The sequence below is a fragment of the Strongylocentrotus purpuratus genome, unplaced genomic scaffold, assembly GCF_000002235.5.
Source record: "Strongylocentrotus purpuratus isolate Spur 01 unplaced genomic scaffold, Spur_5.0 spur5_scaffold_1, whole genome shotgun sequence".
NCBI lineage: Eukaryota > Metazoa > Echinodermata > Echinoidea > Camarodonta > Strongylocentrotidae > Strongylocentrotus > Strongylocentrotus purpuratus.
Genome location: NW_022145594.1, coordinates 34172170 through 34185554, shown reverse-complemented (window position 1 = coordinate 34185554; position 13385 = coordinate 34172170). Strand labels below are relative to the sequence as shown.

The 13385-nt window shown below is 38.3% G+C and overlaps 1 protein-coding gene across 1 annotated transcript; it reads right to left on the bottom strand.

The window, feature by feature from the left end:
* Positions 1-5997: 5997 nt before the first annotated feature.
* Positions 5998-9850, bottom strand: LOC582152 (ubiquitin-fold modifier-conjugating enzyme 1). The gene is made up of 4 exons (XM_782119.5): positions 9695-9850; positions 7557-7688; positions 6832-6999; positions 5998-6223 (listed from the first exon to the last, which is right to left on the bottom strand). The coding sequence occupies exons 1-4, from the start codon at positions 9815-9817 to the stop codon at positions 6134-6136; spliced, it is 513 nt and encodes a 170-aa protein (XP_787212.2). The 5' UTR covers positions 9818-9850; the 3' UTR covers positions 5998-6133.
* Between the last annotated feature and the right edge of the window lie 3535 nt (positions 9851-13385).

Sequence of the window (13385 nt, the reverse complement as noted above, 5' to 3'; positions counted from 1 at the left end):
TAATATGGAGAGTTCTGACTATAACCATTTCCCCAATGGTATTTGTGAATTTTCAATTCAAAGTTTCATATTCTTGCAAAATATAAATTTGCGTTTTTAGCCATTTGTAGCCCACTGTTTTGTTTTAATACACTAATACAGACAATTTTTGTTTTTAACCTCTTCAGTTTGAACCATTTTTGTTGAGAAATATTTGAAAATGAATTAAACAAGGATTCAAAGTTTCCACCCACTAGGAAGATGCAGGTTTAAGTCAAAACTTCTCGGACATCACATTAAATGATGTGTAATAAGATTAACACATGTTTGTGATATTGGATGCCCTTTAATCCTTGGCACATGTTAGCATCATGCCCTGCTTACACTCATAATTATGGCTGTATGGGATTTCTAAACTTTTGCCAAAAAAATGTATGAAAACATGATGAATTGCCCCAGAATGAATCACGACAAAACAGCATTAGTTTATCGATGCAATGCTATGTCTTGGAAACTCAAAAAGAAGTCCCGTTAATTAAAAAGAAAAGAGTTTTTGACGAATGGTTTCATGACTACCTATTCCAGTATTATGTGTATTGTAAATAGTTTGTTAAACTTTGTACTGTACTCTAAAATATACTTTCCATGTTGGTTTAAAGTGACATGCCGCGGTGCTCAAAATCATGGCTCAACACTGACTGTTTTGTTAGGGGTTGCCGTTTGATCGTTTAATGAGTAGACGATCCCTTTTAAAAATGTCCAAATAGGGGGGGAGGCAGGTCCAGCCATAGATTGTGGGTGCCCATACGTACCAGGCCCCTGTTACATTGTAGTGTTGAGCCCCGCTCAAAATACTCACGGTTTAATAAGACAAGAAACCGTTTTTCTCGTTTTCAATTATTAATGTCTGGTTTAAGTCTCCACTCATTTTGTTTCCTGTTTAATAGCACATCCAGGCTTGTATGTTATTGTTGGCGATGCTCTGACCCACTATGTACAATAAAACAATTCTTCCAACTTTCATGGCAGTTTGAGAGTTCATCGTTGGCGAAATGAAATGCACAGGCCCAGCCTGCTTCCAAGGACTGAAGATTATTTATCAAACTTGATTACTTCAGGTTAAATCAGCTTGTTTTAGTATTCCTGCATGAAATGCAACAACTTCCACTTAGAATTATACAGTATTTGTATCGTAAATGATGTAGACTACCTTACATGCTATGCAGCTAATTTTACTACAACTACCTAGATTTATTAATGTCTTACACGACTTAAAATTGAGGGGGAAAAATATGATGCAAACTGTTCATGTATAGTCAGTGGAAAATGAATGTACTGCCAGTGAATGATTTACTGCTCAATCACGTCAACTTATATAGCTTCCTCAACGTGTCTGTGTCATTTGAACTTCTGAATACAGACAATGCCATGTTCACAGATTATTGTTTACATGTATATGAGTGCTACACAAGATATTTGTTGTTGCCATAACTATAATTCATTGTGCTGTTGTGCTACACACTATTGTGGTAAGCAGAAGGCCGTTGGCATTAGAATGCCTGTAATTTTTGTTTTAATGTTCGTGTGTCAATCCTGTGACTGCAATCATTGGCATTGATGGTGTTGCTTGTTCAGAAAAGTGAACAACATTGAAAGTTGTGTATGCAGTAGTCTTTTTGTGACGCAAATGTACATTGGTTGTAGATATTTGCCAAAATCATAAACGTGCAACTAAATCTGGAAATATTTGTAGGAGTTACAAGAGAAAAGTTGTCTGTTCCATTGGTATGTGTATTTATCTAGCCTGTGATAAACTTAGGATTTGTTTCTGTTGTATGTGTACACATTTGATGGTAATGGTCTCCATTCAATTGAACAAAGAAAGTAAGTGTTTACAAAGATGAAAAAGAGAAGCTTGAATTGATCTTCAATTGGCAGATGATGATTTGCAAAGAGATGGACAATTTTACGTTCAAGAAATTCAGAAGGCTTTCAGCTCCCCTGTTTTTTTGAGTTTTCAATGGGATTTTAAAAGTTATTTTATGGAACAGATTGACAAGACTGTTTGATTTCCGTGATATACCGTCTAAACAAAACAGAAATGTCATAAACTTTCATTTTCTTACTTATTGATGACAATAGATTTGTTTCAAACAGGGGTCATATAAAAACATGCAATTATATTCTGGGTGAATGTATGATTTAAAATTTTCTTAGGGGAAATATTAAGTTTTGAAAGTTTTTTAGTACAGGTCAAATTGGAGGGGAGGTCACAAGATACGTCACAGAGTTGTCAATTTGTGTTTAATTGATCTCACCTTAAAAAACTTGTGACTTTCTAATTTTCAACAATTTTTGCTAAACATTCACTGACCTGTTTCTCTCATTTTTCTGCTTCTATAAAAACCAATTTGATATCAGGGTAGACCTTCCCTTTAAAGGTACCGGTAATATGCCATTATGTGTCATGTTGCAAATGCTGCATATTCAAACGTTGGAGTTTGAGTTCTGAACAAAATGTTATTCTTTCAGATTTAAAACAAATGTTAAATAACAGTGAGTTTGTGTTCTTTATGTCATTATGCGTATGGCATTTGAATTTGTATTCTATACTTCATTTAGAAGTTATGAGTTTCAAGTATTGGCACACATCTTCTTACTGAATAATGCCATTCCTTGTAATATAGTGGTAAAGTTTAGGTGCTACAGTGTACATTTTTATTATGTCTTACAAAAATAACGATTCAAGAAAAAGCAATGGCATTAATGACAGGTACTTGAAAAAAGACTAATACAGTTATGTCTATTTTGTATTTTCTTGCTAGGCATGTTTTCTTGTATTTATTTTTAAAAATGAATTAGTTGTTGTTACCGCTGGATGTAAGTAGAAAACTGATGTTCATTACGACAGGGCTCCGTACCTCCTTTTTCTTTTGCAGGGCTGGGGTCTGGATTGACATTTGTAGAGTCTGTACATGTATGCCCCGTCCCCCAAAAACGTTTTAGAAACTTGGAGGGGGTTGGGGGGCATGACGCTGAAAAATTGACGTGCCCATGCTGACCAAGCGCCCATCATTGATGTAGAGCCCCGCACGACACTTAAGAGTTATTTTCTTGCCATTTGATAGCTGTACAGGGTGCTTGAGACTACAGGTACACACTTTAAGCTGTGAATAGAATACCTGAACAGCGTTGTATAATTGTGTGGAGGTGTTGTGGTATAGTGGTTCATGCTCTCCACTCTAAATCTAAGGGTTGAGGGTTCGCATCTCAGTCCGGCACTACCAACCAGGTGAAAATGGGTACCCTCAGAAAGAACAGGTAAACAAAAATTGATCTTATTAATATTGTTACTATTATTATTGTATCATTATTGTTGTGTTTTGGAAGAATCCAAAAGTCTCTGAGTTGTTTATGTTTGTTCAGTGAGTTGTTTATGTTTGTTCATCGAGTTGTTTATGTTTGTTCATTCATATATCAAATTTCATATGGTTTTCATCAGCCCAAATGACATGATCCCACCGAATGGCTCATTAGTCTAGGCTTAGGAGTTGTGACCGATCGCAAGTCCTTGGATAAGTCACACAGTTCCCATTGCTTATCGACTTGTTTAATATGTCATAGAACCTTGTACATATACCTCAATCACAGCGATGTAAATTATAACCCCAAAACGTTATAATTTACATAACAATTGACCAAGGAACAGTCTGTCTGGAGTCCGTCTGGAGTCCGTTTGGAGTCGGTTCGGCAATGTAAGTGGGGTACTTATCATGCTTTTGCTTCTAGTAATTGAATTTTCTGGGCATTTTTGGACCGTTGAGTTTAAGGCTGATAAGACACTTTTTTCAACAAAACAAGAAAGTACATGTAAGCATTGTAATGGCTGCTTCATCAACTCATGATTGTTATCTTCTCTGTATATTGTGTACATAGGTACTTGTACTTGTCTTGATGCTCAAGTGTATATCATTTAATAAACATGATCATGTTTTGTACATTTGATGAAGGCTCTGTTTTCGGATGCTTTGTAGTTTGTGGGATGCGAATAATGTTGAACATTGGCAAGTCATCGGCTTGCAGAGTGCAGGTGTTGAAGAATATAGGGTAGTAATGGAGATACAAGTGTTTCAACACTAACAGGGTTCCCACAGAAATGAGAACCAATTTCCAAGAACCATTATCAAAAAAGAGCAGTGATATATATATTTTCATGTTTGTGGTGGCGGCCTCCACCTTCCCTCACAGTTTCCATTACTTAGCAGAAAGAAAAGAAAAAGAAAAAAGTAACCAACTTTCCCAGGGTGGGAACCCTGTTCTAAATACTGGTACCTGGTTCTGTTAAAAAGGAAAGAGACAGAGAGAAAGAAAGAGAGGAGAGGCCAGTGGATTGATGGATATTAGAAAGATGAGAGAGAGAGAGAGAGAGAGAGAGAGGGGAGGAGAGATAAATACAAAGAGATCGCCATCATGTTGAGTTAAGTTAAAAAGCTTTTAAGGAATGGAAAAGAAATAAACAACATCAAATGTTTTTGCAAAGAATTATTGGAGTTTTACACCAAATAAAATGGAAGGCATGACTGAAATCTATACTTTGCAAGGGTATTTAATTTGTTAACATAATCATATACATGGAATACATGTGGCAACATGTTACATTTACAGACAAATCACTACATACATGTAATAACATTGAATAGCTCTGTAAGGCGGATAATCTTTTCCCCATTTTATTTCCTCCAAAAATGGAAATATCTTGATATGACCATTAAATAATTTTAGTGATACAAGAAACAACTATAAGTCGACAGTCAAATAACAAATATTTTCATTTTTTGATGAAATAAATGTCGGGGAATTGCAAAATTTCACGCACCTGGAAAATTCTGCTTCACAACAGTTCACAGTATCTTCAGTAAGAGAAGCTTTGCCCAAAAAATTTTCTTCAAAATTTTGCACAGATGTCTCAAGTTCTAAATTGATTACCCAAATTCAAGATACATTACCAGTTACTGAAATGTGAATAATCCACTCATCCCTACGGGAAAGACAACATAATAAGGGATGACCTTAAAGGGATTGGGTATCTTTGTCTCAGATTCTGAAACAAAATCCTGGATTTAGCTCATGCTGCAATCATAATTCTAAACCCTTAGGTCAGTCAGGAATCCCAGGACTTTTACAAGCCGATCGCCCTTCTGATTATCAAGATATTTATGATTGGAATTCGAAATTTCTAAAACCGTTTTCTCAATGTTTTTTTACAACACTACAGTCTATTGGGGAAAATGAATACCGATATGGTAAAACCGGTCACTCAAAGATTTGTACTTTTTTGAGGCACATCATGATCATTTTGAAGCGCAATTTTTTCAGGGCTTCAATTTTACACTATATCACAGACACTAATAACACGTAGGGTCATGCATCTCAGATTTTACATTGATAAACAATGACCTTAAAATAAATTGCACAGATCATTCCATGCCTTGGAAATTGTAGCATGGAACACCACAATTTTTTTTCCCAGGTTTTCGCTGTTATTTTTGACACTCTTTAAATAGTCAGAAAACATGAATCCCTTTGTGTAATGGTATACTTAGTTCAGGATACGCACATTGTTCCTGCTGAAATCTAAAATTAGTCCAGCATTATCTTATCAGTGTTATGGTTTGAGTGCGTTTTTGGTGCTGGGCACGGATGGACTTGTCTTTCACATTTCCCTTTAAAGCCCCACTGCACTACTTATAGCTACTTGAGCCCTCTATATAGCAAACAATGCCTAATCGGTGACCATTGGTCCCTTTTTCCCTTTTTCTTATGTTAATTAAGAGCTTATTTGATGAGATAACCACTTGTCAGTGACCATGCAGGGAGGTCTAATCCCTCCTAGCCAAACTAGTGCAGTGGGGTTTTAAAAGACTATTTAGTTCAAGTGCAAATCTTTAAAAAATTATTTTTTTTAAAACGAGGTGATGGTTCCCTTACATCTGATGTCATGTTCAAAACACTTGGCGAAAATCGACGTAGAATCAACGAAAAAGTTGAAATTCATAGGTCCTCTTTGATGCAAGCCTTGTTGGGATAGATTGCCCTCTAGATGTGATGCAAGCTGTGATGTAATAAAGTTCTACTCTATGCACTGATGTAAACGTTATGAATTTGATGCAGCTCCGCCTTCTTTATGAACCACAATTCCTTTCTCTATTAAGTCAGGAATCTCCACCGCCAGCCACGGACCCAACTGTATATGATAGAAAAAGAGATTTTATTGGTTTTATATTGGTTTTTTCTTTGCAGGAGAGAGAGAGAGGGGGGAAAGAGGAAGACAGAGAGAAAGAGAGAGAGAGAGAGAGGGGGGGGGGCAGAAGACATTGGAGAAAACAGATGTTGTTATTGTTTAATTTAGGCAAGTCAGTCAGATTATGACTATCATTGCCGAATACTATAACAAATTTGTTTTTAACTCAAATTCATGTATATACACTCACATAATATGCATGTACATATATATATATTTCTTTTTCTTCTTAAATCCCCCCCCCCCCCCCCAAAAAGGGGGAGATAGTGATATCATGTTAAATTACCGATCCCTGTCCTTTTTTTTCTTTTTCTTTTTTTTGGCGCTATCCTCGTGGTACGTTACGAAGGTTTCTTGTGGGGAAGAAAAAAATCCCTTATGTCAAAATGTGAACAGGGGGCACTCTTTGTGTAGTGTATCCAATCTTGTATTTATAAATGTATTTTCTTTCTTGCTCACACAAACTTATGCGAGCAATGCGCAACCTTCTCCCCATGCAAATTCCTTTTCATGCAGAATGGTGCACAATCACATCTTTTGCTTACACCTACCCCTAATGCCATGGCATGTGCAATGCCAAATTTTGGAACGTTCTTTCCCCACAGAGGTTTGAAGTGATCGGTAAGACAGATCTTGCCTCCTCTGTACATCTTGGCTGTCTTCCCATCCAACTCTGGAATGGCTATCTCCGGCGACGTAGCAGGATAAGTTACAGGGATCTGTTGTCAAATTAAAATTAAAATCAAAACACAAATTAGACGAGGTATAATCGATTCTTAGGCTCTTGTGCAGGTGCCAAGAGAACACATACGTTTGGATTTTCATAGGGAATTTGACAGCAGACCACACTCTCTGGGAGACTAGTGGGGGAGGTATATCTTGGGTGGACATCCAATCTCTGTGTGTCAAACTTGTACATCCATTAATAATATCTCAACTAATTACAATACAACGTATTATGACATAATACACATGGAAACTGTTGATTGCCTACCATATGCCTTTAAAACCAAGGAAGAGGATTGCTTTCATTTGATCTGCCCTTCCCCCCCCCCCCCCCCCTCCAATGCATTGCATTCTCTGGCATTCACTGTTCAGTACCAAAATACACTAAATACAAACGTATGTGTTCCCCACCTGTACCCTTTGGCCTTCACACAGGCATCACAAATCAGAGGTCAAAAGCTCCTTTTTCTATTTTCAATGCACATGAATTGCTCACTGCTCACACAAATTATTGTTACATTTTATTTTGCTGTCGTCCTGGCGTACTTACGTCGAATTCCAGCTCAAACTCGTACTTCAAGAGATTTTGTATATGCCAGCACTTCCCCCACCACCTTGTGCCATCTTTATTAGACTCGAGTCTGAACCAATCATTGTCCGCTTCCTTGTTGTTCCCCACATACTGGAAGAGGAAGAAATAAAAGAGAAAAGAGAAGAAATAAAATACATGTTGTATCATTTACCAAAAAAGATATAGTAATTAAGTATTATTAACAATAACAGTATTATAACTGCTGTCATGGCAACAACATTTTCTTCTACCAAAAACCTCCTACTTAAAAATAATAATAATAATAATAATAATCTTTTAGTCCACTCCAAATTTTATTAAACCGAAACGGAAAATCTTTTTGCTCAATTGATCGTGAGCCCGGCAGCCACTGAGCAGCGCCAGATCGACGTTGCTCTATCCCTTATTGTTGAACGTACATGTGTAGCTGATTAATATGATTATCAGTTTATCACCATGATCACTGCATAATTCCATAAACAAAACATTCAAAAGGGCTTTTGTTTGTTCTTTTTTAAATATTTTATTCAAATCATGTCTGTATATAAGTTGAACTTAATTAAGTTGAAGAAGTTCGAATTAAAGACAATTTAATATTAGCAATATGCCAATGGCTAATGCAGCAATGCTCAGCTCAGCTCAGCTCTGTCGGTATTTGATTGGCATTGTCTCTTTCGTTCGTTTAAAACTAAAAGCCTCAATTTAACCCAAATTTAACGCTTGTAGCGGCTCTTACATTTGCCTTACTTTTATTGTACATTCATGTTCACAGTATTTTTCCATCACACTACTTATTTATATTCAGTTATTCGGACCACGTGTGTTTATCCTTCCAATCGAGCACCGTGGTTCCGCGCATCCGTTCACCCACGTATTTTCAACGCCACAAGGTTTTTCTTCACTCCCGCTTCCATCTCGGTCAAGTCTAGACGTATCTATGATTTCCTCTCTGGGCTTATTCTTCCGTGCCTATCACCTCTCTTATGGCACGTCTACTCTTTCTCTGCCGTCTCCATCGGGCTGGCAGTCTCCCAGTTGGAACGTTATAATCAGGACCGACATGGCGCCTGATTCTCCGCTGGGAGCTGCCAGTTTCTTCGTTCCGGAAGCTCTTCCCACTCATGAGCTCGATTCACCGTAGTTCGTCTTTCATTTCATCAGCGAGTTCGACTTACTGCAACTCTGATGATTTTACTTTAAAGTCCGGCTCAACTATCCATCGAGTGACCTCACTGTTCATCTTCACCACCGGCTTTAATGTCTACATTTCTACTCTTGGCCTCCGACATCAAGCGATTCACTGCTTCGTCATCGAGCGCCACATCTCTTCTCTTCTCGCCTGAGAGCTTCTTCATCATCTTTATCACGAGCGTCAGCGTCGAGGCTCTTCAGCCACGACAACGAAGCTACATCTCCGCCATCAAGCCTCCGCACCATCATCGCGTGAGCTCCTTCCTTCGTTCTTCACATCTCATCATCTTCATTGGACTTTTGACGTCATTTCCATTCAGTCGTAAGCTTGTATACATCATGTCCATTGCATTTATTCATGTTCGTTCTCATTCATTATATGACCATTTAAACTCTGTGCAATATTACCAATTCTATTTTATGTCATTCATATTCCGAGTCATCGACTTGTGCTTGACTACACTTTGCAAGTGTACGGTCAGCTAGCTTCATCAGTACCCAATAAACATAACGAAGAGGGCATACTTTCTTTCATGTATTTTATTGCCAGTGCAACCATGCTTCCTCGTATCTAAAATAAAAATAAGAGTTAGATTCTAGGTCTAGACAATCATGACAATGTTGTGTGGATCAGTGAACACGTCTTTACAATATTAATTCACATTACCTCACACAATCATTTCTCTAAAGGCTGACGAACGAAAGAAACAGATATTTTCGGTCCACGCCCACGGTAATACGGTACGTCGGTCGGCCGCGGCAGCATGAGCCATGACGGAATATTACGCATCTCTACGGTCTGACTAATAATCATACGCCCCAGCTGCCCCGCTGGATAACCACTGTCGCTCCGTTCACATTTTGCGGTCGTTGGAATAAACATATGTTACACATTTTCAGTTAACAGTGACGGTAAATACATGTACCTTAATTAATGACTGGTATTCTTCTTTCAGTCTCGCTGGCCATAGATCCTTGTCCCTTGGCCCTGCTTTAGTTTTGAGTAATGGAATATTACTTAGAGTTTTCTTGGTCACTGCGTCTACCATTTTTTTTTCCTTTTAACTTTCCGGAAGAGAAAAGATACGTTTTGTAGGATAGTCTTTGGTAAAGCCTTAATTTATTTAGTGTCGTCGCATACAATGACATAACCAAGCTCACTGGGTTGCTGTTGTTCTTTTTTTTATAGAATATTTACGCGTGGGGGGGGGGGGGTGTTTTAATTATTTAATTTCCCGTAATTTAAAGTTGTTGAGAACAACTGTAATCTAAGAATTCCATGTGAAACAAGCACCCGTGACTCTACAGTATGAAATCAATGAATAAAATCTATAAACAAGTTAAAATGTTTAACCCGTCCTGCATTGATATCAATAGGCTCATGGATAACAGATCACTGGTGAAATTTAGATGGAATAACTATGAGAATAGGCCGCGAAGTTCTATTTATATCAACCTATAAATAATAAAAGGAAGTAGATGGAGTAGATTCCATCAGATCAAACTATTTTTTGTTATGAACAAAGACTACTTTTATTATGGCTTTGTGTGTTCGATATACACAACACTAGTGCACACAAATCCACGTACGTACGTACACTACTGGCATGTATTGTGTTCACCATTTTCTGTCCAGGGATAATGCTAAACAGTTCGTCCTCGTGCCAGTTCGCCCCTCGCCATCTCGTTCCCATAAGGTTGACGTTTCGGTTCTCGTGCAGGCGGTGGTGGTGGGGGGGGGGGGGGGGGTGCAGCACCCACAAATCTCGTGGATCCATGCTCTGACACTATCATATATAATTCAAACGAGTGCAAAATTTAGGCATATACAGTACGAGAGGCATACTCCAAATTTCAATAGGCCGAAAACTTAGTTGGATAGGGGCACCTGACATGATAGAGAACTCACTTCAATCAATAATTTGGAAATTGTTCCTTGTCCAAAGCCTTTTGGGTTTAATTATGATGAACCATATTGTCAATGTCTTTGTACGTCACCTATTGTGCGAGCATGACAATGAGATAGGCCTAAACAGAACATGATTTGTATGGGGTAACCCCCCCCCCCCCCCCCTCCCACCATCCGGGGTCGGAGGTACCGCATTCGTGTTTCCGAAATATCTGGTAAAGGGGTACTTTTCGCGCGACGAAGTCCGGCCCGAGAATTGTAATAAAAGGGATGTATTCAACTTTTCAACCGGAGAATTTTTTTTTTAAGGGGATTTTTTTTCTTCTTCTCTCTCCGATTAGTCTCTCTCTTTGAATTCCTGAGAAATTTAACAAGGGAGTTATAAAATATCAAAAAGGGTGTGAATTCTCTCTCTCTCTCTCTCTCTCTCTCTTTGGACTCCTGAGAAATTAAAAAAGGGGTCGTAAAATTTATAATATCATAGATGGGGCGGGGGGGGGATTGAGTAGTGTTCCGGATATAGGGGGGTCTCCAAGGCAGTAAAAGCCCGCGAAAGGGGGGTTCATAAATGTTGGCAGTCCTGAGATGCTTTCAAAGGGAGGGAACAAGCATATAGTTACGTGTACCCTAAATAACACTGGGGGGGGGGGCAATAGGGCATTGAGTTTATTTTTAGAAATGTTAGGTAATATTAAAATGGCCCATGCACTTGAAAGTACAGAAAACGATAGTGCATGTGTGTGTTGTGGGAGAGGGTCGTTCCCCCTAGCTGGCTCCCTCGGAATAAATAATCAAATCTTACCACCTCATTGTGCCCCCTCCATAAGAGAAAAGAGAAAATCAAGAAAATGAAGTGAAATGTTTTTCATATATAACGTCGTTATAGCCCGGCGTTAAAGGTTGCTTTGGCTATAAAATATTGAGGGTGCACATGCCCCCGGGCAACAGGGAAGAATTTCGCTTTTGTGCACCCTGACCCACATGCTATTCCTTCTTTATCTTACTTTGTATTTTTCCTATTTCACTCTGTATACACCTATATACACTGTACATGCTGAATGTGTTTTTATGGTCGAATAAATAATAATAATAATAAATAATAATAAAATACAAATTCAACCTTCCATTTTTCTTGCTCGGCCGCCACGCTCCCTCGCAACTCATTATAAAAGGTTTTTCTTGCCCTCAGCTACCACAAGGCTCTCGAAAACGCGGGGGGGGGGGAGGGGTGCGGTGGGGATATAGAACGAGATGTTATATTACATACTTTACGAAAAGAGGAGGCTTCGGCCCCGTTCCCCTAGCAAGAAGAAAAAATGTTATATGACATCAAACATGCAATTTGCAGTTAACCCGGAAAAGATTTCTGGTCCCGTTTGAAATACTGAGTTTCCACGTACATTCAACCCCATTCAACATTCCAATATCATATTTTTTTCTCTCACTCGGTCTGTATATATATATATATATATATATATACACTCCCCATTTCTCAAAAACTGTAATGTAAAAACGCTTTACGTTACGAAAAGGCCCCTAAGTGTTCACATTTCCTCTATATAAAAGCCAAAGAGGAGAAGGCAAACCACCGTTTAGCTTTTATGTTGAAGAACTTGTTTAGAAAGGGCACCTGCATGTCTACAGTGGCCAGTTGTGTTTCCCTAATTGGATGACCTAGACAAGTTTGACTGTATGCGCGAGTATAGCGCAAACCATAGTATGCAAACAGATCGATGCTTTTCTTTTATTAGCGAAAAGGACAATGATGACAGGGATGAGGCAACACCTTTGTCACCCCTCTCACATAAGACAAAAAACTCTCCCTGTTGAGGCTAACATAATTATGCTCACTCTTATAATTATTATGTAAGTCTTTTTTCCCTTGTGACTTTATGTGTTTTTTTACCATTACAATACATGTCGATCTCCGATTACCGCTTTTCAATTTCACAGAAGCTATTTTTCTCGTTTAGTCGCTATAATTATACTCCTTCGCATACAATAATAAACTTTAATAATTTCGAGCTATATATTGTAGAAACTCTATTATATTAGGTGTGTGTTACTTTATAGATATACTTAAGTCCTCTTATGTACAAGAGAGTTAAGTTTAAATAGCCAAAGTCTTTTTTATGGTGTTTAAAAAAACACCCATTATTCTATTGTGTATGAAAGGAGAAATGGTGTTTGTTTTGGGGGAGCCTCTTTATGAAGGTAGTAAGAGCCGGGGGGGGGGGGGGGGGGCTCACTCACATTTGGTTTTGATGGGGGTGTGCCGCTGAAGCCTCGAAACACCTACCCCTGCTTTAAAGGTTCTTTTTGGCGGATTATTTTCGAAGTAAAGCCAATTTGTCAAAGTGTCAGTTAAAAAAGCGAATCCATGTTTAGGGGTATTTTTTTTTTTTTTTTTTTAAAGGGACCCATTAGAGCGGCACACCCCGGTTTGTCTTAATATGTGAGTACCCCCCCCCCCCCCCACCCGGAGTAAGAGCAGGAACATTTCATAGCTAAGTTTGTCAATGATCCATTCGAGGCGGCCCAAAAAAAGTAATAAATTAATAAATGAATTAATGAATTACTAAGTAAAAATAAACAAATAGATATATACAAAATATTAAACGAAATAACACCAAGTAAAAGCTCGAACGGTTTCATCGCTCCTGCAAGGCAGGATTGAAACTTTTCTCTCTACTTCGGCTAAAAGTATC